General features: G+C 48.0%; 2 protein-coding genes across 2 annotated transcripts in view; both read left to right on the top strand.

Moving 5' to 3' along the window:
- The window catches only part of LOC129856014 (CUB and sushi domain-containing protein 3-like), a 749,171-nt gene extending 730,821 nt beyond the window's left edge, over nucleotides 1–18,350 (top strand). The window contains exons 89-90 of the mRNA XM_055924143.1: nucleotides 6,556–6,667; nucleotides 18,092–18,350. Of these exons, the coding sequence (XP_055780118.1) occupies nucleotides 6,556–6,667; nucleotides 18,092–18,336 (357 nt within the window). The 3' untranslated portion in view covers nucleotides 18,337–18,350. The remainder of the gene's footprint in view (nucleotides 1–6,555; nucleotides 6,668–18,091) is intronic.
- Nucleotides 18,351–18,352: 2 nt separating this feature from the next.
- Nucleotides 18,353–22,724, top strand: part of LOC129856170 (CUB and sushi domain-containing protein 3-like) — a 94,654-nt gene continuing 90,282 nt past the window's right edge. Inside the window, exon 1 of the mRNA XM_055924271.1 lies at nucleotides 18,353–18,358. Coding sequence (XP_055780246.1) covers nucleotides 18,353–18,358 — 6 coding nt within the window. The remainder of the gene's footprint in view (nucleotides 18,359–22,724) is intronic.

Raw genomic sequence — 22,724 nt, 5'->3', positions numbered from 1 at the left:
ACCAGGTGGACAGTAAGGTGGAGTTTAGTAATGTCTGTCTCTCTGAACCAGGTGGGCGGTAAGGTGGAGTTTAGTAATGTCTGTCTCTCTGAACCAGGTGGGCGGTAAGGTGGAGTTTAGTAATGTCTGTCTCTCTGAACCAGGTGGGCGGTAAGGTGGAGTTAAGTAATGTCTCTCTGTCTCTCTGAACCAGGTGGGCAGTAAGGTGGAGTTAAGTAATGTCTCTCTGTCTTTCTGAACCAGGTGGGCAGTAAGGTGGAGTTTAGTAATGTCTCTCTGAACCAGGTGGGCGGTAAGGTGGAGTTTAGTAATGTCTCTCTGAACCAGGTGGGCAGTAAGGTGGAGTTTAGTAATGTCTCTCTGAACCAGGTGGGCGGTAAGGTGGAGTTTAGTAATGTCTCTCTGAACCAGGTGGACAGTAAGGTGGAGTTTAGTAATGTCTGTCTGTCTTTCTGAACCAGGTGGGCAATAAGGTGGAGTTTAGTAATGTCTCTCTGAACCAGGTGGGCAGTAAGGTGGAGTTTAGTAATGTCTCTCTGAACCAGGTGGGCAGTAAGGTGGAGTTTAGTAATGTCTCTCTGAACCAGGTGGGCGGTAAGGTGGAGTTTAGTAATGTCTCTCTGTCTCTCTGAACCAGGTGGGCAGTAAGGTGGAGTTTAGTAATGTCTGTCTCTCTGAACCAGGTGGGCAGTAAGGTGGAGTTTAGTAATGTCTGTCTCTCTGAACCAGGTGGGCAGTAAGGTGGAGTTTAGTAATGTCTGTCTGTCTCTCTGAACCAGGTGGGCAGTAAGGTGGAGTTTAGTAATGTCTCTGTCACGATCGTGTGGCGGATTAACGGACCAAAACGCAGCATTTGGAAAATAAGCCATCTTCCTTTTATTTTGAAGAAGGCAAGAAACGAAACAAAACACTGACACACTATACAAAACAAGAAAACGACCGTGAAGCTACTAACGTCGTGCACACACATGCTACAAACGTTTAACATAGACAATTACCCACAACTAATGAGAGCCTATGGCTACCCTAAATAAGGCTCCCAATCAGAGACAACCGAAATCAGCTGTCTCTAATTGGGAACTCATTCGGGTAACCATAGACTCTCCTAGAATACTAACCACCATAGACAATACTAGACATCTACACTCAACACAAAACCATACACTACAACCCATAACCCCTTTACCAAATAAACACCCAAAACCAACAAAACATAAACATTCCCCATGTCACACCCTGACCTAACTAAAATAATAAAGAAAACAAAGAATAATAAGGCCAGGGCGTGACAGTCTCTCTGTCTCTCTGAACCAGGTGGGCAGTAAGGTGGAGTTTAGTAATGTCTCTCTGAACCAGGTGGGTGGTAAGGTGGAGTTTAGTAATGTCTCTCTGAACCAGGTGGGCAGTAAGGTGGAGTTTAGTAATGTCTCTCTGAACCAGGTGGGCAGTAAGGTGGAGTTTAGTAATGTCTGTCTCTCTGTCTCTCTGAACCAGGTGGGTAGTAAGGTGGAGTTTAGTAATATCTGTCTGCCTGTCTCTCTGAACCAGGTGGGCAGTAAGGTGAAGTTTAGTAATGTCTCTCTGAACCAGGTGGGCAGTAAGGTGGAGTTTAGTAATGTCTGTTTCTCTGAACCAGGTGGGCAGTAAGGTGGAGTTTAGTAATGTCTCTCTGAACCAGGTGGGCGGTAAGATGGAGTTTAGTAATGTCTCTCTGAACCAGGTGGGCGGTAAGATGGAGTTTAGTAATGTCTCTCTGAACCAGGTGGGCAGTAAGGTGGAGTTTAGTAATGTCTGTCTGTCTGTCTCTCTGAACCAGGTGGGCGGTAAGGTGGAGTTTAGTAATGTCCTTCTGTCTGTCTCTCTGAACCAGGTGGGCGGTAAGGTGGAGTTTAGTAATGTCTGTCTCTCTGAACCAGGTGGGCGGTAAGGTGGAGTTTAGTAATGTCTCTCTGAACCAGGTGGGCAGTAAGGTGGAGTTTAGTAATGTCTCTCTGAACCAGGTGGGCGGTAAGGTGGAGTTTAGTAATGTCTCTCTGAACCAGGTGGGCAGTAAGGTGGAGTTTAGTAATGTCTCTCTGAACCAGGTGGGCGGTAAGGTGGAGTTTAGTAATGTCTGCCTGTCAGTCTGAACCAGGTGGGCAGTAGGGTGGAGTTTAGTAATGTCTCTCTGAACCAGGTGGGCGGTAAGGTGGAGTTTAGTAATGTCTGCCTGTCTGTCTGAACCAGGTGGGCGGTAAGGTGGAGTTTAGTAATGTCTCTCTGAACCAGGTGGGCAGTAAGGTGGAGTTTAGTAATGTCTCTCTGAACCAGGTGGGCAGTAAGGTGGAGTTTAGTAATGTCTGTCTGTCTGCCTGTCTCTCTGAACCAGGTGGGCGGTAAGGTGGAGTTTAGTAATGTCTGCCTGTCTCTCTGAACCAGGTGGGCAGTAAGGTGGAGTTTAGTAATGTCTGTCTCTCTGAACCAGGTGGGCGGTAAGGTGGAGTTTAGTAATGTCTCTCTGAACCAGGTGGGCAGTAAGGTGGAGTTTAGTAATGTCTCTCTGAACCAGGTGGGCAGTAAGGTGGAGTTTAGTAATGTCTCTCTGAACCAGGTGGGCAGTAAGTTGGAGTTTAGTAATGTCTCTCTGTCGCTCTGAACCAGGTGGGCAGTAAGGTGGAGTTTAGTAATGTCTCTCTGTCTCTCTGAACCAGGTGGGCGGTAAGGTGGAGTTTAGTAATGTCTCTCTGAACCAGGTGGGCAGTAAGGTGGAGTTTAGTAATGTCTCTCTGTCTCTCTGAACCAGGTGGGCAGTAAGGTGGAGTTTAGTAATGTCTCTCTGAACCAGGTGGGCAGTAAGGTGGAGTTTAGTAATGTCTGTCTATCTGTCTAACCAGGTGGGCAGTAAGGTGGAGTTTAGTAATGTCTGTCTGTCTGTCTCTCTGAACCAGGTGGGCAGTAAGGTGGAGTTTAGTAATGTCTCTCTGTCTCTCTGAACCAGGTGGGCGGTAAGGTGGAGTTTAGTAATGTCTGTCTGAACCAGGTGGGCAGTAAGGTGGAGTTTAGTAATGTCTGTCTCTCTGAACCAGGTGGGCAGTAAGGTGGAGTTTAGTAATGTCTGTCTGAACCAGGTGGGCAGTAAGGTGGAGTTTAGTAATGTCTCTCTGAACCAGGTGGGCGGTAAGGTGGAGTTTAGTAATGTCTCTCTGTCTCTCTGAACCAGGTGGGCAGTAAGGTGGAGTTTAGTAATGTCTGTCTGAACCAGGTGGGCAGTAAGGTGGAGTTTAGTAATGTCTCTCTGAACCAGGTGGGCGGTAAGGTGGAGTTTAGTAATGTCTGTCTCTCTGAACCAGGTGGGCGGTAAGGTGGAGTTTAGTAATGTCTCTCTGAACCAGGTGGGCAGTAAGGTGGAGTTTAGTAATGTCTCTCTGAACTAGGTGGGCAGTAAGGTGGAGTCTAGTAATGTCTGTCTCTCTGAACCAGGTGGGCAGTAAGGTGGAGTTTAGTAATGTCTCTCTGAACCAGGTGGGCAGTAAGGTGGAGTTTAGTAATGTCTGTCTCTCTGAACCAGGTGGGCAGTAAGGTGGAGTTTAGTAATGTCTCTCTGAACCAGGTGGGCGGTAAGGTGGAGTTTAGTAATGTCTCTCTGTCTCTCTGAACCAGGTGGGCAGTAAGGTGGAGTTTAGTAATGTCTGTCTCTCTCTCTGAACCAGGTGGGCAGTAAGGTGGAGTTTAGTAATGTCTGTCTCTCTCTCTGAACCAGGTGGGCAGTAAGGTGGAGTTTAGTAATGTCTGTCTCTCTCTCTGAACCAGGTGGGCAGTAAGGTGGAGTTTAGTAATGTCTGTCTGTCTCTCTGAACCAGGTGGGCAGTAAGGTGGAGTTTAGTAATGTCTCTCTGTCTCTCTGAACCAGGTGGGCAGTAAGGTGGAGTTTAGTAATGTCTGTCTCTCTGAACCAGGTGGGCAGTAAGGTGGAGTTTAGTAATGTCTCTCTGTCTCTCTGAACCAGGTGGGCAGTAAGGTGGAGTTTAGTAATGTCTCTCTGTCTCTCTGAACCAGGTGGGCGGTAAGGTGGAGTTTAGTAATGTCTCTCTGAACCAGGTGGGCAGTAAGGTGGAGTTTAGTAATGTCTGTCTGTCTCTCTGAACCAGGTGGGCAGTAAGGTGGAGTTTAGTAATGTCTCTCTGAACCAGGTGGGCGGTAAGGTGGAGTTTAGTAATGTCTCTCTGTCTCTCTGAACCAGGTGGGCAGTAAGGTGGAGTTTAGTAATGTCTGTCTCTCTCTCTGAACCAGGTGGGCAGTAAGGTGGAGTTTAGTAATGTCTCTCTGTCTCTCTGAACCAGGTGGGCGGTAAGGTGGAGTTTAGTAATGTCTCTCTGAACCAGGTGGGCGGTAAGGTGGAGTTTAGTAATGTCTCTCTGAACCAGGTGGGCGGTAAGGTGGAGTTTAGTAATGTCTCTCTGAACCAGGTGGGCGGTAAGGTGGAGTTTAGTAATGTCTCTCTGAACCAGGTGGGCAGTAAGGTGGAGTTTAGTAATGTCTCTCTGTCTCTCTGAACCAGGTGGGCGGTAAGGTGGAGTTTAGTAATGTCTCTCTGAACCAGGTGGACAGTAAGGTGGAGTTTAGTAATGTCTCTCTGAACCAGGTGGGCAGTAAGGTGGAGTTTAGTAATGTCTCTCTGAACCAGGTGGGCAGTAAGGTGGAGTTTAGTAATGTCTGTCTCTCTCTCTGAACCAGGTGGGCAGTAAGGTGGAGTTAAGTAATGTCTCTCTGTCTCTCTGAACCAGGTGGGCGGTAAGGTGGAGTTTAGTAATGTCTGTCTCTCTGAACCAGGTGGGCAGTAAGGTGGAGTTTAGTAATGTCTGTCTCTCTCTCTGAACCAGGTGGGCAGTAAGGTGGAGTTTAGTAATGTCTGTCTGAACCAGGTGGGCGGTAAGGTGGAGTTTAGTAATGTCTCTCTGAACCAGGTGGGCAGTAAGGTGGAGTTTAGTAATGTCTCTCTGAACCAGGTGGGCAGTAAGGTGGAGTTTAGTAATGTCTCTCTGAACCAGGTGGGCGGTAAGGTGGAGTTTAGTAATGTCTCTCTGTCTCTCTGAACCAGATGGGCAGTAAGGTGGAGTTTAGTAATGTCTCTCTGAACCAGGTGGGCAGTAAGGTGGAGTTTAGTAATGTCTGTCTGTCTCTCTGAACCAGGTGGGCAGTAAGGTGGAGTTTAGTAATGTCTCTCTGAACCAGGTGGGCACTAAGGTGGAGTTTAGTAATATCTGTCTGCCTGTCTCTCTGAACCAGGTGGGCAGTAAGGTGGAGTTTAGTAATGTCTCTCTGAACCAGGTGGGCAGTAAGGTGGAGTTTAGTAATGTCTCTCTGAACCAGGTGGGCAGTAAGGTGGAGTTAAGTAATGTCTCTCTGTCTCTCTGAACCAGGTGGGCGGTAAGGTGGAGTTTAGTAATGTCTCTCTGAACCAGGTGGGCAGTAAGGTGGAGTTTAGTAATGTCTGTCTGAACCAGGTGGGCAGTAAGGTGGAGTTTAGTAATGTCTCTCTGAACCAGGTGGGCAGTAAGGTGGAGTTTAGTAATGTCTGTCTCTCTGAACCAGGTGGGCAGTAAGGTGGAGTTTAGTAATGTCTGTCTGAACCAGGTGGGCAGTAAGGTGGAGTTTAGTACTGTCTCTCTGAACCAGGTGGGCAGTAAGGTGGAGTTTAGTAATGTCTGTCTCTCTGAACCAGGTGGGCAGTAAGGTGGAGTTTAGTAATGTCTGTCTGAACCAGGTGGGCAGTAAGGTGGAGTTTAGTAATGTCTCTCTGTCTCTCTGAACCAGGTGGGCAGTAAGGTGGAGTTTAGTAATGTCTGTCTGAACCAGGTGGGCGGTAAGGTGGAGTTTAGTAATGTCTCTCTGAACCAGGTGGGCAGTAAGGTGGAGTTTAGTAATGTCTCTCTGAACCAGGTGGGCAGTATGGTGGAGTTTAGTAATGTCTGTCTCTCTGAACCAGGTGGGCAGTAAGGTGGAGTTTAGTAATGTCTCTCTGAACCAGGTGGGCAGTAAGGTGGAGTTTAGTAATGTCTCTCTGAACCAGGTGGGTGGTAAGGTGGAGTTTAGTAATGTCTGTCTGAACCAGGTGGGCAGTAAGGTGGAGTTTAGTAATGTCTGTCTCTCTCTCTGAACCAGGTGGGCAGTAAGGTGGAGTTTAGTAATGTCTGTCTGTCTCTCTGAACCAGGTGGGCAGTAAGGTGGAGTTTAGTAATGTCTCTCTGAACCAGGTGGGCAGTAAGGTGGAGTTTAGTAATGTCTGTCTGTCTCTCTGAACCAGGTGGGCAGTAAGGTGGAGTTTAGTAATGTCTCTCTGAACCAGGTGGGCAGTAAGGTGGAGTTTAGTAATGTCTGTCTGTCTCTCTGAACCAGGTGGGCAGTAAGGTGGAGTTTAGTAATGTCTCTCTGAACCAGGTGGGCAGTAAGGTGGAGTTTAGTAATGTCTCTCTGAACCAGGTGGGCAGTAAGGTGGAGTTTAGTAATGTCTGTCTCTCTGAACCTGGTGGGCAGTAAGGTGGAGTTTAGTAATGTCTGTCTGTCTCTCTGAACCAGGTGGGCGGTAAGGTGGAGTTCCAGTGCCAGCAGGGCCATCTACTCCAGGGTTCCACCACCCGACTCTGCCTGTCTGACCTCACCTGGAGCGGCTCTCAGCCAACATGCATCCGTGAGTTCTCCTTCTCTCTTCCTCTGTCATCTTCCTCTTCTTGTCTGTCTCTCTTCTCCCTCCACCTCACCTGGAGCGGCTCTCAGCCAACATGCATCAGTGAGTTCTCCTTCTCTCTTCCTCTGTCATCTTCCTCTTCTTGTCTGTCTCTCTTCTCCCTCCACCTCACCTGGAGCGGCTCTCAGCCAACATGCATCCGTGAGTTCTCCTTCTCTCTTCCTCTGTCATCTTCCTCGCCTTACCTCTTCTTGTCTGTCTCTCTTCTCCCTCCACCTCGCCTCTCGCCTCTCTCCCCTCTCCTATTCCTATCCTCTCACATCTTTCCTCTTCCTCAGTCCTCTCTCCTCTCTCCTCTCTCCTCTTCCTCTCTCCTCCTCTCCTCTCTCCTGTCTCCTCTCTCGTCTTCCTCAGTCCTCTCTCCTGTCTCCTCTCTCGTCTTCCTCAGTCCTCTCTCCTGTCTCCTCTCTCGTCTTCCTCAGTCCTCTCTCCTCTCTCCTGTCTCCTCTTCCTCTCTCCTCTTCCTCTCTCCTCCTCTCTCCTCTCTCCTTTCTCCTCTCTCCTCTTCCTCAGTCCTCTCTCCTCTCTCTTCTTCCTCTCTCCTCTTCCTCAGTCCTCTCTCCTGTCTCCTCTCTCCTCTTCCTCAGTCCTCTCTCCTCTCTCTTCTTCCTCTCTCCTCTTCCTCAGTCCTCTCTCCTGTCTCCTCTCTCCTCTTCCTCTCTCCTCTTCCTCAGTCCTCTCTCCTGTCTCCTCTCTCGTCTTCCTCAGTCCTCTCTCCTGTCTCCTCTCTCCTCTTCCTCAGTCCTCTCTCCTCTCTCTTCTTCCTCTCTCCTCTTCCTCAGTCCTCTCTCCTGTCTCCTCTCTCCTCTTCCTCTCTCCTCTTCCTCAGTCCTCTCTCCTGTCTCCTCTCTCCTCTTCCTCTCTCCTCCTCTCCTCTCTCCTGTCTCCTCTCTCCTCTTCCTCAGTCTTCTCTCCTGTCTCCTCTCTCCTCTTCCTCCGTCCTCTCCTGTCTCCTCTCTCCTCCCTCCTCTCCACTCCACATCTCCTCTCCACTCTACAATCAACACCATGCCATTATGAGTCTGTCTGCCAGTCCTCTCTCCTCTCTCCTGTCTCCTCTCTCCTCTTCCTCAGTCCTCTCTCCTCTCTCTTCTTCCTCTCTCCTCTTCCTCAGTCCTCTCTCCTGTCTCCTCTCTCCTCTTCCTCAGTCCTCTCTCCTCTCTCTTCTTCCTCTCTCCTCTTCCTCCGTCCTCTCTCCTGTCTCCTCTCTCCTCCCTCCTCTCCACTCCACATCTCCTCTCCACTCTACAATCAACACCATGCCATAATGAGTCTGTCTGCCAGTCCTCTCTCCTCTCTCCTCAGTCCTCCCTCCTCCCTCCTCTCCACTCTACAATCAACACCATGCCATAATGAGTCTGTCTGCCAGTGAAGTGTTGTTGACATGGTTACTGATGTGTGGTGTAGTCTGAAGCGTGTAGGCTGGTGCCTTGGCCAATTGCTGTCTGTTTTTCTAAAGGGGCTTTTCCACTGGGACCCGCCACATCACATGTGGACTAAACACACGACTGATGTATGTAACGTTAGTTTTTTAAAGAGTGATAAGTGTCTGCTATTTACACTTATTCATCCAACATTAAAAGGGAACATTACTACTGTACACATTTACATAGGATTATGATTTATTGCGGGGAAATGCTGATAAAAATTATATTTCATAATCACTATTTCATAACTACTCCCCTGGACAGAATCCCCATTGGAATTATCCTTTGATGAAACATAGCTTTGTTAGCTAATACAACGTCTGTATCCTCCAGTTATAAACCAGCGGTGTCCCTGTGTGGTTATTTATGTCCAGTCTCTCAGTCTGTCTGATCTGTCTACTGCACTGTTATGTGGTGTGTTCCTGTCCTGTCTGGTCCTGGCTGGTCCCACTGTGGTGGAGGCTTGGTCCTGGTCCCACTGTGGTGGAGGCTTGGTCCTGGTCCCACTGTGGTGGAGGCTTGGTCCTGGTCCCACTGTAGTGGAGGCTTGGTCCTGGCCCCACTGTGTTGGAGGCTTGGTCCTGGTCCCACTGTAGTGGAGGCTTGGTCCTGGTCCCACTGTGGTGGAGGCTTGGTCCTGGCCCCACTGTGTTGGAAGCTTGGTCCTGGTCCCACTGTAGTGGAGGCTTGGTCCTGGTCCCACTGTGGTGGAGGCTTGGTCCTGGTCCCACTGTGGTGGAGGCTTGGTCCTGGTCCCACTGTGGTGGAGGCTTGGTCCTGGTCCCACTGTGGTGGAGGCTTGGTCCTGGTCCCACTGTGGTGGAGGCTTGGTCCTGGTCCCACTGTGGTGGAGGCTTGGTCCGGTCCTGGCTGGTCCCACTGTGGTGGAGGCTTGGTCCTGGTCCCACTGTGGTGGAGGCTTGGTCCTGGTCCCACTGTGGTTGAGGCTTGGTCCAGTCCTGGCTGGTCCCACTGTGGTGGAGGCTTGGTCCTGGTCCCACTGTGGTGGAGGCTTGGTCCTGGTCCCACTGTGGTGGAGGCTTGGTCCTGGTCCCACTGTAGTGGAGGCTTGGTCCTGGCCCCACTGTGTTGGAGGCTTGGTCCTGGTCCCACTGTAGTGGAGGCTTGGTCCTGGTCCCACTGTGGTGGAGGCTTGGTCCTGGCCCCACTGTGTTGGAAGCTTGGTCCTGGTCCCACTGTAGTGGAGGCTTGGTCCTGGTCCCACTGTGGTGGAGGCTTGGTCCTGGTCCCACTGTGGTGGAGGCTTGGTCCTGGTCCCACTGTGGTGGAGGCTTGGTCCTGGTCCCACTGTGGTGGAGGCTTGGTCCTGGTCCCACTGTGGTGGAGGCTTGGTCCGGTCCTGGCTGGTCCCACTGTGGTGGAGGCTTGGTCCTGGTCCCACTGTGGTGGAGGCTTGGTCCTGGTCCCACTGTGGTTGAGGCTTGGTCCGGTCCTGGCTGGTCCCACTGTGGTGGAGGCTTGGTCCTGGTCCCACTGTGGTGGAGGCTTGGTCCTGGTCCCACTGTGGTGGAGGCTTGGTCCTGGTCCCACTGTGGTGGAGGCTTGGTCCTGGTCCCACTGTGGTGGAGGCTTGGTCCTGGTCCCACTGTGGTGGAGGCTTGGTCCTGGTCCCACTGTGGTTGAGGCTTGGTCCGGTCCTGGCTGGTCCCACTGTGGTGGAGGCTTGGTCCTGGTCCCACTGTGGTGGAGGCTTGGTCCTGGTCCCACTGTGGTGGAGGCTTGGTCCTGGTCCCACTGTGGTTGAGGCTTGGTCCTGTCCTGTCTGGTCCCACTGTGGTTGAGGCTTGGTCCTGTCCTGTCTGGTCCCACTGTGGTTGAGGCTTGGTCCTGTCCTGTCTGGTCCCACTGTGGTTGAGGCTTGGTCCTGTCCTGTCTGGTCCCACTGTGGTTGAGGCTTGGTCCTGTCCTGTCTGGTCCCACTGTGGTTGAGGCTTGGTCCTGTCCTGTCTGGTCCCACTGTGGTTGAGGCTTGGTCCTGTCCTGTCTGGTCCCACTGTGGTTGAGGCTTGGTCCTGTCCTGTCTGGTCCCACTGTGGTTGAGGCTTGGTCCTGTCCTGTCTGGTCCCACTGTGGTTGAGGCTTGGTCCTGTCCTGTCTGGTCCCACTGTGGTTGAGGCTTGGTCCTGTCCTGTCTGGTCCCACTGTGGTTGAGGCTTGGTCCTGTCCTGTCTGGTCCCACTGTGGTTGAGGCTTGGTCCTGTCCTGTCTGGTCCCACTGTGGTTGAGGCTTGGTCCTGTCCTGTTTGGCCCCACTGTGGTTGAGGCTTGGTCCTGGCCCCACTGTGGTTGAGGCTTGGTCCTGGCCCCACTGTGGTTGAGGCTTGGTCCTGGCCCCACTGTGGTGGAGGCTTGGTCCTGTCCTGCCTGGTCCTGTCTGGTCCCACTGTGGTTGAGGCTTGGTCCTGTCCTGTCTGGTCCTGTCTGGTCCCACTGTGGTGGAGGCTTGGTCCTGTCCTGTCTGGTCCTGTCTGGTCCCACTATGGTGGAGGCTTGGTCCTGTCCTGTCTGGTCCTGTGTGGTTGAGGCTTGGTCCTGTCTGGTCCCACTGTGGTGGAGGCTTGGTCCTGGTCCCACTGTGGTGGAGGCTTGGTCCTGGTCCCACTGTGGTGGAGGCTTGGTCCTGGTCCCACTGTGGTTGAGGCTTGGTCCTGTCCTGTCTGGTCCCACTGTGGTTGAGGCTTGGTCCTGTCCTGTCTGGTCCCACTGTGGTTGAGGCTTGGTCCTGTCCTGTCTGGTCCCACTGTGGTTGAGGCTTGGTCCTGTCCTGTCTGGTCGCACTGTGGTTGAGGCTTGGTCCTCTCCTGTCTGGTCCCACTGTGGTTGAGGCTTGGTCCTGTCCTGTCTGGTCCCACTGTGGTTGAGGCTTGGTCCTGTCCTGTCTGGTCCCACTGTGGTTGAGGCTTGGTCCTGTCCTGTCTGGTCCCACTGTGGTTGAGGCTTGGTCCTGTCCTGTCTGGTCCCACTGTGGTTGAGGCTTGGTCCTGGCCCCACTGTGGTTGAGGCTTGGTCCTGGCCCCACTGTGGTTGAGGCTTGGTCCTGGCCCCACTGTGGTTGAGGCTTGGTCCTGTCTGGTCCTGTGTGGTTGAGGCTTTGTCCTGTCCTGTCTGGTCCTGTGTGGTTGAGGCTTGGTCCTGGTCCCACTGTGGTGGAGGCTTGGTCCTGTCCTGCCTGGTCCTGTCTGGTCCCACTGTGGTTGAGGCTTGGTCCTGTCCTGTCTGGTCCTGTCTGGTCCCACTGTGGTGGAGGCTTGGTCCTGCCCTGTCTGGTCCTGTCTGGTCCCACTGTGGTGGAGGCTTGGTCCTGTCCTGTCTGGTCCTGTGTGGTTGAGGCTTGGTCCTGTCTGGTCCCACTGTGGTTGAGGCTTGGTCCTGGTCCCACTGTGGTGGAGGCTTGGTCCTGGTCCCACTGTGGTGGAGGCTTGGTCCTGGTCCCACTGTGGTGGAGGCTTGGTCCTGTCTGGTCCTGTGTGGTTGAGGCTTGGTCCTGTCTGGTCCTGTGTGGTGGAGGCTTGGTTCTGGTCCCACTGTGGTGGAGGCTTGGTCCTGGTCCCACTGTGGTTGAGGCTTGGTCCTGGTCCCACTGTGGTGGAGGCTAGGTCCTGGTCCCACTGTGGTTGAGGCTTGGTCCTGTCTGGTCCTGTGTGGTTGAGGCTTGGTCCTGTCTGGTCCCACTGTGGTTGAGGCTTGGTCCTGGTCCTCCCTCCTCCTCCCTAACGTCCCCCTCATACCCGTGTCTGTGTGTGAGCCGCCCTGCAGCTGGAGACAGCCACAGCCTCTCATTTCATCTACTCTCAGCGGGAGAGAGGAAGAGGAGAGAGGAAGGGGGGAGGGAGAGATGAAGAGGAGCAAGAGAGAGAGAGAGAGAGAGACCCCTGAGACACTGTCTTTCTCCCTCCTCCCTCCCTCCTCCTCCCTTTCCTCCCTCCTCCCGCCCTCCTCCTCTCTCTCATCCCTCTCCTCCCTCTCCTCCCTCCTCCCTCCTCCCTCCTCCCTCTCCTCCTTCCCTCCCTCTCCTCCCTCCTCCTCCCTCTCATCCCTCTCCTCCCTCTCCTCCCTCCTCCCTCCTCCCTCCTCCCTCTCCTCCTTCCCTCCCTCTCCTCCCTCCTCCCTCTCATCCCTCTCCTCCCTCTCCTCCCTCCCTCCCTCCCTCTCCTCCCTCCTCCCGCCCTCCTCCCTCTCCTCCCTCTCCTCCCTCTCCTCCCTCCTCCCTCTCCTCCCTCCCTCCCTCCTTCATCTTCTCCTCTCTGTGATGGAGCAGACCACAGACCTCTCATCCCTCTCCTCCCTCCCTCCTTCCCTCCCTCTCCTCCCTCCTCCCTCTCCTCCCTCTCCTCCCTCCTCCCTCCTCCCTCTCCTCCTTCCCCTCCCTCTCCTCCCTCCTCCCTCTCCTCCCTCCTCCCTCTCCTCCCTCTCCTCCCTCCTCCCTCTCCTCCCTCTCCTCCCTCCTCCCTCCCTCCTCCCTCCTCCCTCTCCTCCCTCCCTCCTCCATCTTCTCCTCTCTGTGATGGAGCAGACCACAGACCTTTCATCCTCCCTCTCCTCCCTCCTCCCTCTCCTCCCTCCCTCCTTCATCTTCTCCTCTCTGCGATGGAGCAGACCACAGACCTTTCATCCTCCCTGTTTTCTTTAACGCCCCATTAGAGTTAATGTCATTAAAACACCATGAAGGACCAATTCACTGCTGTGACTGTCATTAACTCAACATGAAGGACCAATTCACTGCTGTGACTGTCATTAACTCAACATCAAGGACCAATTCACTGCTGTGACTCTGTCATTAAAACACCATGAAGGACCAATTCACTGCTGTGACTGTCATTAACTCAGCATGAAGGACCAATTCACTGCTGTGACTGTCATTAACTCAACATGAAGGACCAATTCACTGCTGTGACTGTCATTAACTCAACATCAAGGACCAATTCACTGCTGTGACTCTGTCACTAAAACACCATGAAGGACCAATTCACTGCTGTGACTCTGTCATTAACTCAACATGAAGGACCAATTCACTGCTGTGACTCTGTCATTAAAACACCATGAAGGACCAATTCACTGCTGTGACTCTGTCATTAACTCACCATGAAGGACCAATTCACTGCTGTGACTCTGTCACTAAAACACCATGAAGGACCAATTCACTGCTGTGACTCTGTCATTAACTCAACATGAAGGACCAATTCACTGCTGTGACTCTGTCACTAAAACACCATGAAGGACCAATTCACTGCTGTGACTCTGTCATTAACTCAACATGAAGGACCAATTCACTGCTGTGACTCTGTCACTAAAACAACATGAAGGACCAATTCACTGCTGTGACTGTCATTAAAACACCATGAAGGACCAATTCACTGCTGTGACTCTGTCACTAAAACACCATGAAGGACCAATTCACTGCTGTGACTCTGTCATTAACTCAACATCAAGGGCCAATTCACTGCTGTGACTCTGTCATTAACTCAACATGAAGGACCAATTCACTGCTGTGACTCTGTCATTAAAACACCATGAAGGACCAATTCACTGCTGTGACTCTGTCATTAAAACACCATGAAGGACCAATTCACTGCTGTGACTCTGTCACTAAAACACCATGAAGGACCAATTCACTGCTGTGACTCTGTCATTAACTCAACATGAAGGACCAATTCACTGCTGTGACTGTCATTAAAACACCATGAAGGACCAATTCACTGCTGTGACTCTGTCACTAAAACACCATGAAGGACCAATTCACTGCTGTGACTCTGTCATTAACTCAACATCAAGGGCCAATTCACTGCTGTGACTCTGTCATTAACTCAACATGAAGGACCAATTCACTGCTGTGACTCTGTCACTAAAACACCATGAAGGACCAATTCACTGCTGTGACTCTGTCATTAACTCAACATGAAGGACCAATTCACTGCTGTGACTCTGTCATTAAAACACCATGAAGGACCAATTCACTGCTGTGACTCTGTTATTAACTCAACATGAAGGACCAATTCACTGCTGTGACTCTGTCACTAAAACACCATGAAGGACCAATTCACTGCTGTGACTCTGTCATTAAAACACCATGAAGGACCAATTCACTGCTGTGACTCTGTTATTAACTCAACATGAAGGACCAATTCACTGCTGTGACTCTGTCACTAAAACACCATGAAGGACCAATTCACTGCTGTGACTCTGTCATTAAAACACCATGAAGGACCAATTCACTGCTGTGACTCTGTCATTAACTCAACATGAAGGACCAATTCACTGCTGTGACTCTGTCATTAACTCAACATGAAGGGCCAATTCACTGCTGTGACTGTCATTAAAACACCATGAAGGACCAATTCACTGCTGTGACTCTGTCACTAAAACACCATGAAGGACCAATTCACTGCTGTGACTCTGTCATTAACTCAACATGAAGGACCAATTCACTGCTGTGACTCTGTTATTAACTCAACATGAAGGACCAATTCACTGCTGTGAGTCTGTCATTAACTCAACATGAAGAACCAATTCACTGCTGTGACTCTGTTAATAAAACACCATGAAGGACCAATTCACTGCTGTGACTCTGTCATTAACTCAACATGAAGGACCAATTCACTGCTGTGACTCTGTCATTAACTCAACATGAAGGGCCAATTCACTGCTGTGACTCTGTCACTAAAACACCATGAAGGACCAATTCACTGCTGTGACTCTGTCATTAACTCAACATGAGGGACCAATTCACTGCTGTGACTCTGTTATTAACTCAACATGAAGGACCAATTCACTGCTGTGAGTCTGTCATTAAAACACCATGAAGGACCAATTCACTGCTGTGACTCTGTCATTAAAACAACATCATATCTTCAACTCATTGGTTTAGTAGATTCAGGATATCTTCAACTCATTGGTTTAGTAGATTCAGGATATCTTCAACTCATTGGTTTAGTAGATTCAGGATATCTTCAACTCATTGGTTTAGTAGATTCAGGATATCTTCAACTCATTGGTTTAGCAGATTCAGGATATCTTCAACTCATTGGTTTAATAGATTCAGGATATCTTCAACTCATTGGTTTAGTAGATTCAGGATATCTTCAACTCATTGGTTTAGTAGATTCAGGATATCTTCAACTCATTGGTTTAGTAGATTCAGGATATCTTCAACTCATTGGTTTAGTAGATTCAGGATATCTTCAACTCATTGGTTTAATAGATTCTGGATATCTTCAACTCATTGGTTTAATAGATTCAGGATATCTTCAACTCATTGGTTTAATAGATTCAGGATATCTTCAACTCATTGGTTTAGTAGATTCAGGATATCTTCAGCTCATTGGTTTAGTAGATTCAGGATATCTTCAATTCATTGGTTTAGTAGATTCAGGATATCTTCAACTCATTGGTTAAGTAGATTCAGGATATCTTCAACTCATTGGTTAAGTAGATTCAGGATATCTTCAACTCATTGGTTTAATAGATTCAGGATATCTTCAACTCATTGGTTTCGTAGATTCAGGATATCTTCAACTCATTGGTTTAATAGATTCAGGATATCTTCAACTCATTGGTTTAATAGATTCAGGATATCTTCAACTCATTGGTTTAATAGATTCAGGATATCTTCAACTCATTGGTTTAATAGATTCAGGATATCTTCAACTCATTGGTTTAATAGATTCAGGATATCTTCAACTGATTGGTTTAGTAGATTCAGGATATCTTCAACTCATTGGTTTAATAGATTCAGGATATCTTCAACTCATTGGTTTAATAGATTCAGGATATCTTCAACTCATTGGTTTAATAGATTCAGGATATCTTCAACTCATTGGTTTAATAGATTCAGGATATCTTCAACTCATTGGTTTAATAGATTCAGGATATCTTCAAAGCAGTCTGGTATTTTGTCAACACTCCAGCCAGTCTTTGTTCACAGTCCTAATGGGGAGGAAATATTTAACTGCGTCTCAAATGGAGCCTTATGAACTCTGGTGAAAAGTAGTGCACTATATAGGGAATAGGGTGCCATAGGGTCCTTATCTAAAGTAGTGCACTATATAGGGCATAGGGTGCCATAGGGTCCTTATGTAAAGTAGTGCACTATATAGGGCATAGGGTGCCATTTGGGATTCAACCCATCTACTGCTCTCTCAGCTGACCAACAACTTGCTTTAGGCCAACCAGAAAAACCCTGAGACGCCTGCGAATACAAACACTGATTTCTTCATTATCAGGGTTACGCACCCCAGGCCTGCTTCTCTGAGTCCATGCCCTCTATTCACGCTGATCTACCCACAAACTAATATCCACGTGTACAGCGCCTTGCAATGTGTTCATCCCCCTTGCCGTTTTTCCTATTTTGTTGCATTACAACCTGTAATTTAAATGGATTTTTATTTGTATTTCATGTAATGGACATACACAAAATAGTTTAAATTGGTGAAGTGAAATAGATCAAATAACTTGTTTAAAAAATATATATAAAAAAAAAAAAACGGAAAAGTGGTGCGTGCATATGTATTCACCCCCTTTGCTATGACGTCCCTAAACAAGATCTGGTGCAACCAATTACCTTCAGAAGTCACATAATTAATTAAATAAAGTCGACCTGTGTGCAATCTAAGTGTCACATGACAGTAAATATACATCCTGTTCTGAAAGGCCCCAGAGTCTGCAACACCACTAAGCAAAGGGCACCACCAAGCAAGCGGCACCATGAAGACCAAGGAGCTCTCCAAACAGGTCAGGGACAAAGTTGTGGAGAAGTACAGATCAGCGTTTGGTTATGAAAAAATATCTGAAACTTTGAACATCCCACCGAGCACCATTAAATCCATTATTAAAAAATGGAAAGATTGTGTCACCACAACAAACCTGCCAAGAGAGGGCCACCTACCAAAAATCACAGACCAGGTAAGGATGGAATTAATCAGAGAGGCGACAAGGAGACCAAAGATAACCCTGAAGGAGCTGTGAAGCTCCACAGCGGAGATTGGAGTATCTGTCCATAGGATAAAAATAAAAATAAATAAGCAAACACTTTTGGTGTTCGCCAATAGGCATGTGGGAGACTCCCCAAACATATGGAAGAAGGTACTCTGGTCAAATGAGACTAAAATGTAGCTTTTTGGCCATCAAGGAAAATTATATTTCTGGTGCAAACCCAACACCTCTCATCTCCCCGAGAACACCATCCCCACAGTGAAGCATGATGGTGGCACCATCATGCTGTGGGGATGTTTTTCATCAGCTGAGACTGGGAAACTGGTCAGAATTGAAGAAATGATGGATGGCACTAAATACAGGGAAATTCTTGAGGGAAACCTGTTTCAATCTTCCAGAGATTTGAGACTGGGACGGAGGTTCACCTTCCAGCAGGACAATGACTCTAAGTATACTGCTGAAGCAACACTCGAATGGTTTAAGGGGAAACATTTAAATGTCTTGTAATAGCCTAGTCAAAGCCCAGACCTCAATCCAATTGAGAAGCTGTGGTATGACTTTAAGATTGCTGTACACCAGCGGAACCCATCCAACTTGAAGGAGCTGGAGCAGTTTTGCCTTGAAGAATGGGTAAAAATCCCAGTGGCTAGATGTGCCAAACTTATAGAGACATACCCCAAGAGACTTGCAGCTGTAATGGCTGCAAAAGGTGGCTCTACAAAGTATTGATTTTGGGGGGGGGGGGGGGGGGGGTAGCTATGCACGCTCAAGTTTTCTGTTTTCTAGTGTTATTTCTTGTTTGTTTCACAATAAAAAATATTGTGCGTCTTCAAAGTGGTAGGCACCCCCCCCAAAAAATCAATTTTAATTCCAGGTTGTAAGGCAACAAAATAGGAAAAATTCCAAGGGGGGAGTAAATACTTTCACAAGCCTCTGTAATATGTTTCCCTGATCACGTCCCTGATTATCTCTGTGTGTGTTCTCTCTGCAGCCCACTCGTGTAAGCAGCCCAAGTCCCCTCCCAATGCAGACGTGGTTGGAATGGAGCTGGCTCTGTATGGCTACACTCTGCTCTACTCCTGCCAGCCTGGCTTCATCCTGTCTGGGGGGTCAGAACACAGAGTCTGCAGGTCTGATGGAAGCTGGACCGGTAAGGTCCCCATCTGCAGAGGTATGGAGACGAAGTCTATCGGGTTTTATAATATGATATTGATATATGTTTCCAACAGAACTTGACAGATACTGAGATACAATGCCAGTGATGACAACATACAATAGATATCTAAATGTGAAAAATAAGTACTGTAGAAAGCTGGTTATGACTGGAACAGAAGTACTGTAGACAGCTGGTTATGACTGGAACAGAAGTACTGTAGAAAGCTGGAACAGAAGTACTGTAGAAAGCTGGAACAGAAGTACTGTAGAAAGCTGGTTATGGCTGGAACAGAAGTACTGTAGAAAGCTGGAACAGAAGTACTGTAGAAAGCTGGTTATGGCTGGAACAGAAGTACTGTAGAAAGCTGGTTATGACTGGAACAGAAGTACTGTAGAAAGCTGGAACATAAGTACTGTAGAAAGCTGGTTATGGCTGGAACAGAAGTACTGTAGAAAGCTGGTTATGGCTGGAACAGAAGTACTGTAGAAAGTTGGTTATGGCTGGAACAGAAGTACTGTAGAAAGCTGGAACAGAAGTACTGTAGAAAGCTGGTTATGACTGGAACAGAAGTACTGTAGAAAGTTGGTTATGGCTGGAACAGAAGTACTGTAGAAAGTTGGTTATGGCTGGAACAGAAGTACTGTAGAAAGCTGGAACAGAAGTACTGTAGAAAGCTGGAACAGAAGTACTGTAGAAAGCTGGAACAGAAGTACTGCAGAAAGCTGGTTATGGCTGGAACAGAAGTACTGTAGAAAGCTGGTTATGACTGGAACATAAGTACTGTAGAAAGCTGGTTATGGCTGGAACAGAAGTACTGTAGAAAGCTGGAACAGAAGTACTGTAGAAAGCTGGAACAGAAGTACTGTAGAAAGCTGGTTATGACTGGAACAGAAGTACTGTAGAAAGCTGGAACAGAAGTACTGCAGAAAGCTGGTTATGACTGGAACAGAAGTACTGTAGAAAGCTGGAACAGAAGTACTGCAGAAAGCTGGTTATGACTGGAACAGAAGTACTGTAGAAAGCTGGTTATGGCTGGAACATAAGTACTGTAGAAAGCTGGTTATGACTGGAACATAAGTACTGTAGAAAGCTGGTTATGACTGGAACAGAAGTACTGTAGAAAGCTGGTTATGGCTGGAACAGAAGTACTGCAGAAAGCTGGTTATGACTGGAACAGAAGTACTGTAGAAAGCTGGAACAGAAGTACTGCAGAAAGCTGGAACAGAAGTACTGTAGAAAGCTGGTTATGGCTGGAACATAAGTACTGTAGAAAGCTGGTTATGGCTGGAACAGAAGTACTGTAGAAAGCTGGTTATGACTGGAACAGAAGTACTGTAGAAAGCTGGAACAGAAGTACTGTAGAAAGCTGGTTATGGCTGGAACAGAAGTACTGTAGAAAGCTGGTTATGACTGGAACAGAAGTACTGTAGAAAGCTGGAACAGAAGTACTGTAGAAAGCTGGTTATGGCTGGAACAGAAGTACTGTAGAAAGCTGGTTATGGCTGGAGCAGAAGTACTGTAGAAAGCTGGTTATGGCTGGAACAGAAGTACTGTAGAAAGCTGGAACAGAAGTACTGTAGAAAGCTGGTTATGGCTGGAACAGAAGTACTGTAGAAAGCTGGTTATGGCTGGAACAGAAGTACTGTAGAAAGCTGGAACAGAAGTACTGTAGAAAGCTGGAACAGAAGTACTGTAGAAAGCTGGTTATGGCTGGAACAGAAGTACTGTAGAAAGCTGGAACAGAAGTACTGTAGAAAGCTGGTTATGGCTGGAACAGAAGTACTGTAGAAAGCTGGAACAGAAGTACTGTAGAAAGCTGGTTATGGCTGGAACAGAAGTACTGTAGAAAGCTGGAACAGAAGTACTGTAGAAAGCTGGTTATGGCTGGAACAGAAGTACTGTAGAAAGCTGGTTATGACTGGAACAGAAGTACTGTAGAAAGCTGGTTATGACTGGAACAGAAGTACTGTAGAAAGCTGGTTATGACTGGAACAGAAGTACTGTAGAAAGCTGGTTATGACTGGAACAGAAGTACTGTAGAAAGCTGGAACAGAAGTACTGTAGAAAGCTGGTTATGACTGGAACAGAAGTACTGTAGAAAGCTGGTTATGGCTGGAACAGAAGTACTGTAGAAAGCTGGTTATGGCTGGAACAGAAGTACTGCAGAAAGCTGGAACAGAAGTACTGTAGAAAGCTGGAACAGAAGTACTGTAGAAAGCAGGAACAGAAGTACTGTAGAAAGCTGGTTATGGCTGGAACAGAAGTACTGTAGAAAGCTGGTTATGACTGGAACAGAAGTACTGTAGAAAGCTGGAACAGAAGTACTGTAGAAAGCTGGTTATGGCTGGAACAGAAGTACTGTAGAAAGCTGGTTATGACTGGAACAGAAGTACTGTAGAAAGCTGGTTATGACTGGAACAGAAGTACTGTAGAAAGCTGGAACAGAAGTACTGTAGAAAGCTGGAACAGAAGTACTGTAGAAAGCTGGAACAGAAGTACTGTAGAAAGCTGGTTATGGCTGGAACAGAAGTACTGTAGAAAGCTGGTTATGGCTGGAACAGAAGTACTGTAGAAAGCTGGAACAGAAGTACTGTAGAAAGCTGGAACAGAAGTACTGTAGAAAGCTGGTTATGACTGGAACAGAAGTACTGTAGAAAGCTGGAACAGAAGTACTGTAGAAAGCTGGTTATCGCTGGAACAGAAGTACTGTAGAAAGCTGGTTATGGCTGGAACAGAAGTACTGTAGAAAGCTGGTTATGGCTGGAACAGAAGTACTGTAGAAAGCTGGTTATGACTGGAACAGAAGTACTGTAGAAAGCTGGTTATGGCTGGAACAGAAGTACTGTAGAAAGCTGGAACAGAAGTACTGTAGAAAGCTGGTTATGACTGGAACAGAAGTACTGTAGAAAGCTGGTTATGGCTGGAACAGAAGTACTGTAGAAAGCTGGTTATGGCTGGAACAGAAGTACTGCAGAAAGCTGGAACAGAAGTACTGTAGAAAGCTGGAACAGAAGTACTGTAGAAAGCAGGAACAGAAGTACTGTAGAAAGCTGGTTATGGCTGGAACAGAAGTACTGTAGAAAGCTGGTTATGACTGGAACAGAAGTACTGTAGAAAGCTGGAACAGAAGTACTGTAGAAAGCTGGTTATGGCTGGAACAGAAGTACTGTAGAAAGCTGGTTATGACTGGAACAGAAGTACTGTAGAAAGCTGGTTATGACTGGAACAGAAGTACTGTAGAAAGCTGGAACAGAAGTACTGTAGAAAGCTGGAACAGAAGTACTGTAGAAAGCTGGAACAGAAGTACTGTAGAAAGCTGGTTATGGCTGGAACAGAAGTACTGTAGAAAGCTGGTTATGACTGGAACAGAAGTACTGTAGAAAGCTGGAACAGAAGTACTGTAGAAAGCTGGAACAGAAGTACTGTAGAAAGCTGGTTATGACTGGAACAGAAGTACTGTAGAAAGCTGGAACAGAAGTACTGTAGAAAGCTGGTTATCGCTGGAACAGAAGTACTGTAGAAAGCTGGTTATGGCTGGAACAGAAGTACTGTAGAAAGCTGGTTATGACTGGAACAGAAGTACTGTAGAAAGCTGGAACAGAAGTACTGTAGAAAGCTGGTTATCGCTGGAACAGAAGTACTGTAGAAAGCTGGTTATGGCTGGAACAGAAGTACTGTAGAAAGCTGGTTATGGCTGGAACAGAAGTACTGTAGAAAGCTGGTTATGACTGGAACAGAAGTACTGTAGAAAGCTGGAACAGAAGTACTGTAGAAAGCTGGTTATGGCTGGAACAGAAGTACTGTAGAAAGCTGGTTATGACTGGAACAGAAGTACTGTAGAAAGCTGGTTATGACTGGAACAGAAGTACTGTAGAAAGCTGGAACAGAAGTACTGTAGAAAGCTGGAACAGAAGTACTGTAGAAAGCTGGAACAGAAGTACTGTAGAAAGCTGGTTATGGCTGGAACAGAAGTACTGTAGAAAGCTGGTTATGGCTGGAACAGAAGTACTGTAGAAAGCTGGAACAGAAGTACTGTAGAAAGCTGGAACAGAAGTACTGTAGAAAGCTGGTTATGACTGGAACAGAAGTACTGTAGAAAGCTGGAACAGAAGTACTGTAGAAAGCTGGTTATCGCTGGAACAGAAGTACTGTAGAAAGCTGGTTATGGCTGGAACAGAAGTACTGTAGAAAGCTGGTTATGGCTGGAACAGAAGTACTGTAGAAAGCTGGTTATGACTGGAACAGAAGTACTGTAGAAAGCTGGTTATGGCTGGAACAGAAGTACTGTAGAAAGCTGGAACAGAAGTACTGTAGAAAGCTGGTTATGACTGGAACAGAAGTACTGTAGAAAGCTGGTTATGGCTGGAACAGAAGTACTGTAGAAAGCTGGTTATGGCTGGAACAGAAGTACTGCAGAAAGCTGGAACAGAAGTACTGTAGAAAGCTGGAACAGAAGTACTGTAGAAAG

This window comes from Salvelinus fontinalis, chromosome 5 (assembly GCF_029448725.1).
Source record: "Salvelinus fontinalis isolate EN_2023a chromosome 5, ASM2944872v1, whole genome shotgun sequence".
Taxonomy (NCBI): Eukaryota; Metazoa; Chordata; class Actinopteri; order Salmoniformes; family Salmonidae; genus Salvelinus; species Salvelinus fontinalis.
Note: the sequence above shows the minus strand (reverse complement) of the source record. Positions and strands in the feature narration are given on the sequence as shown.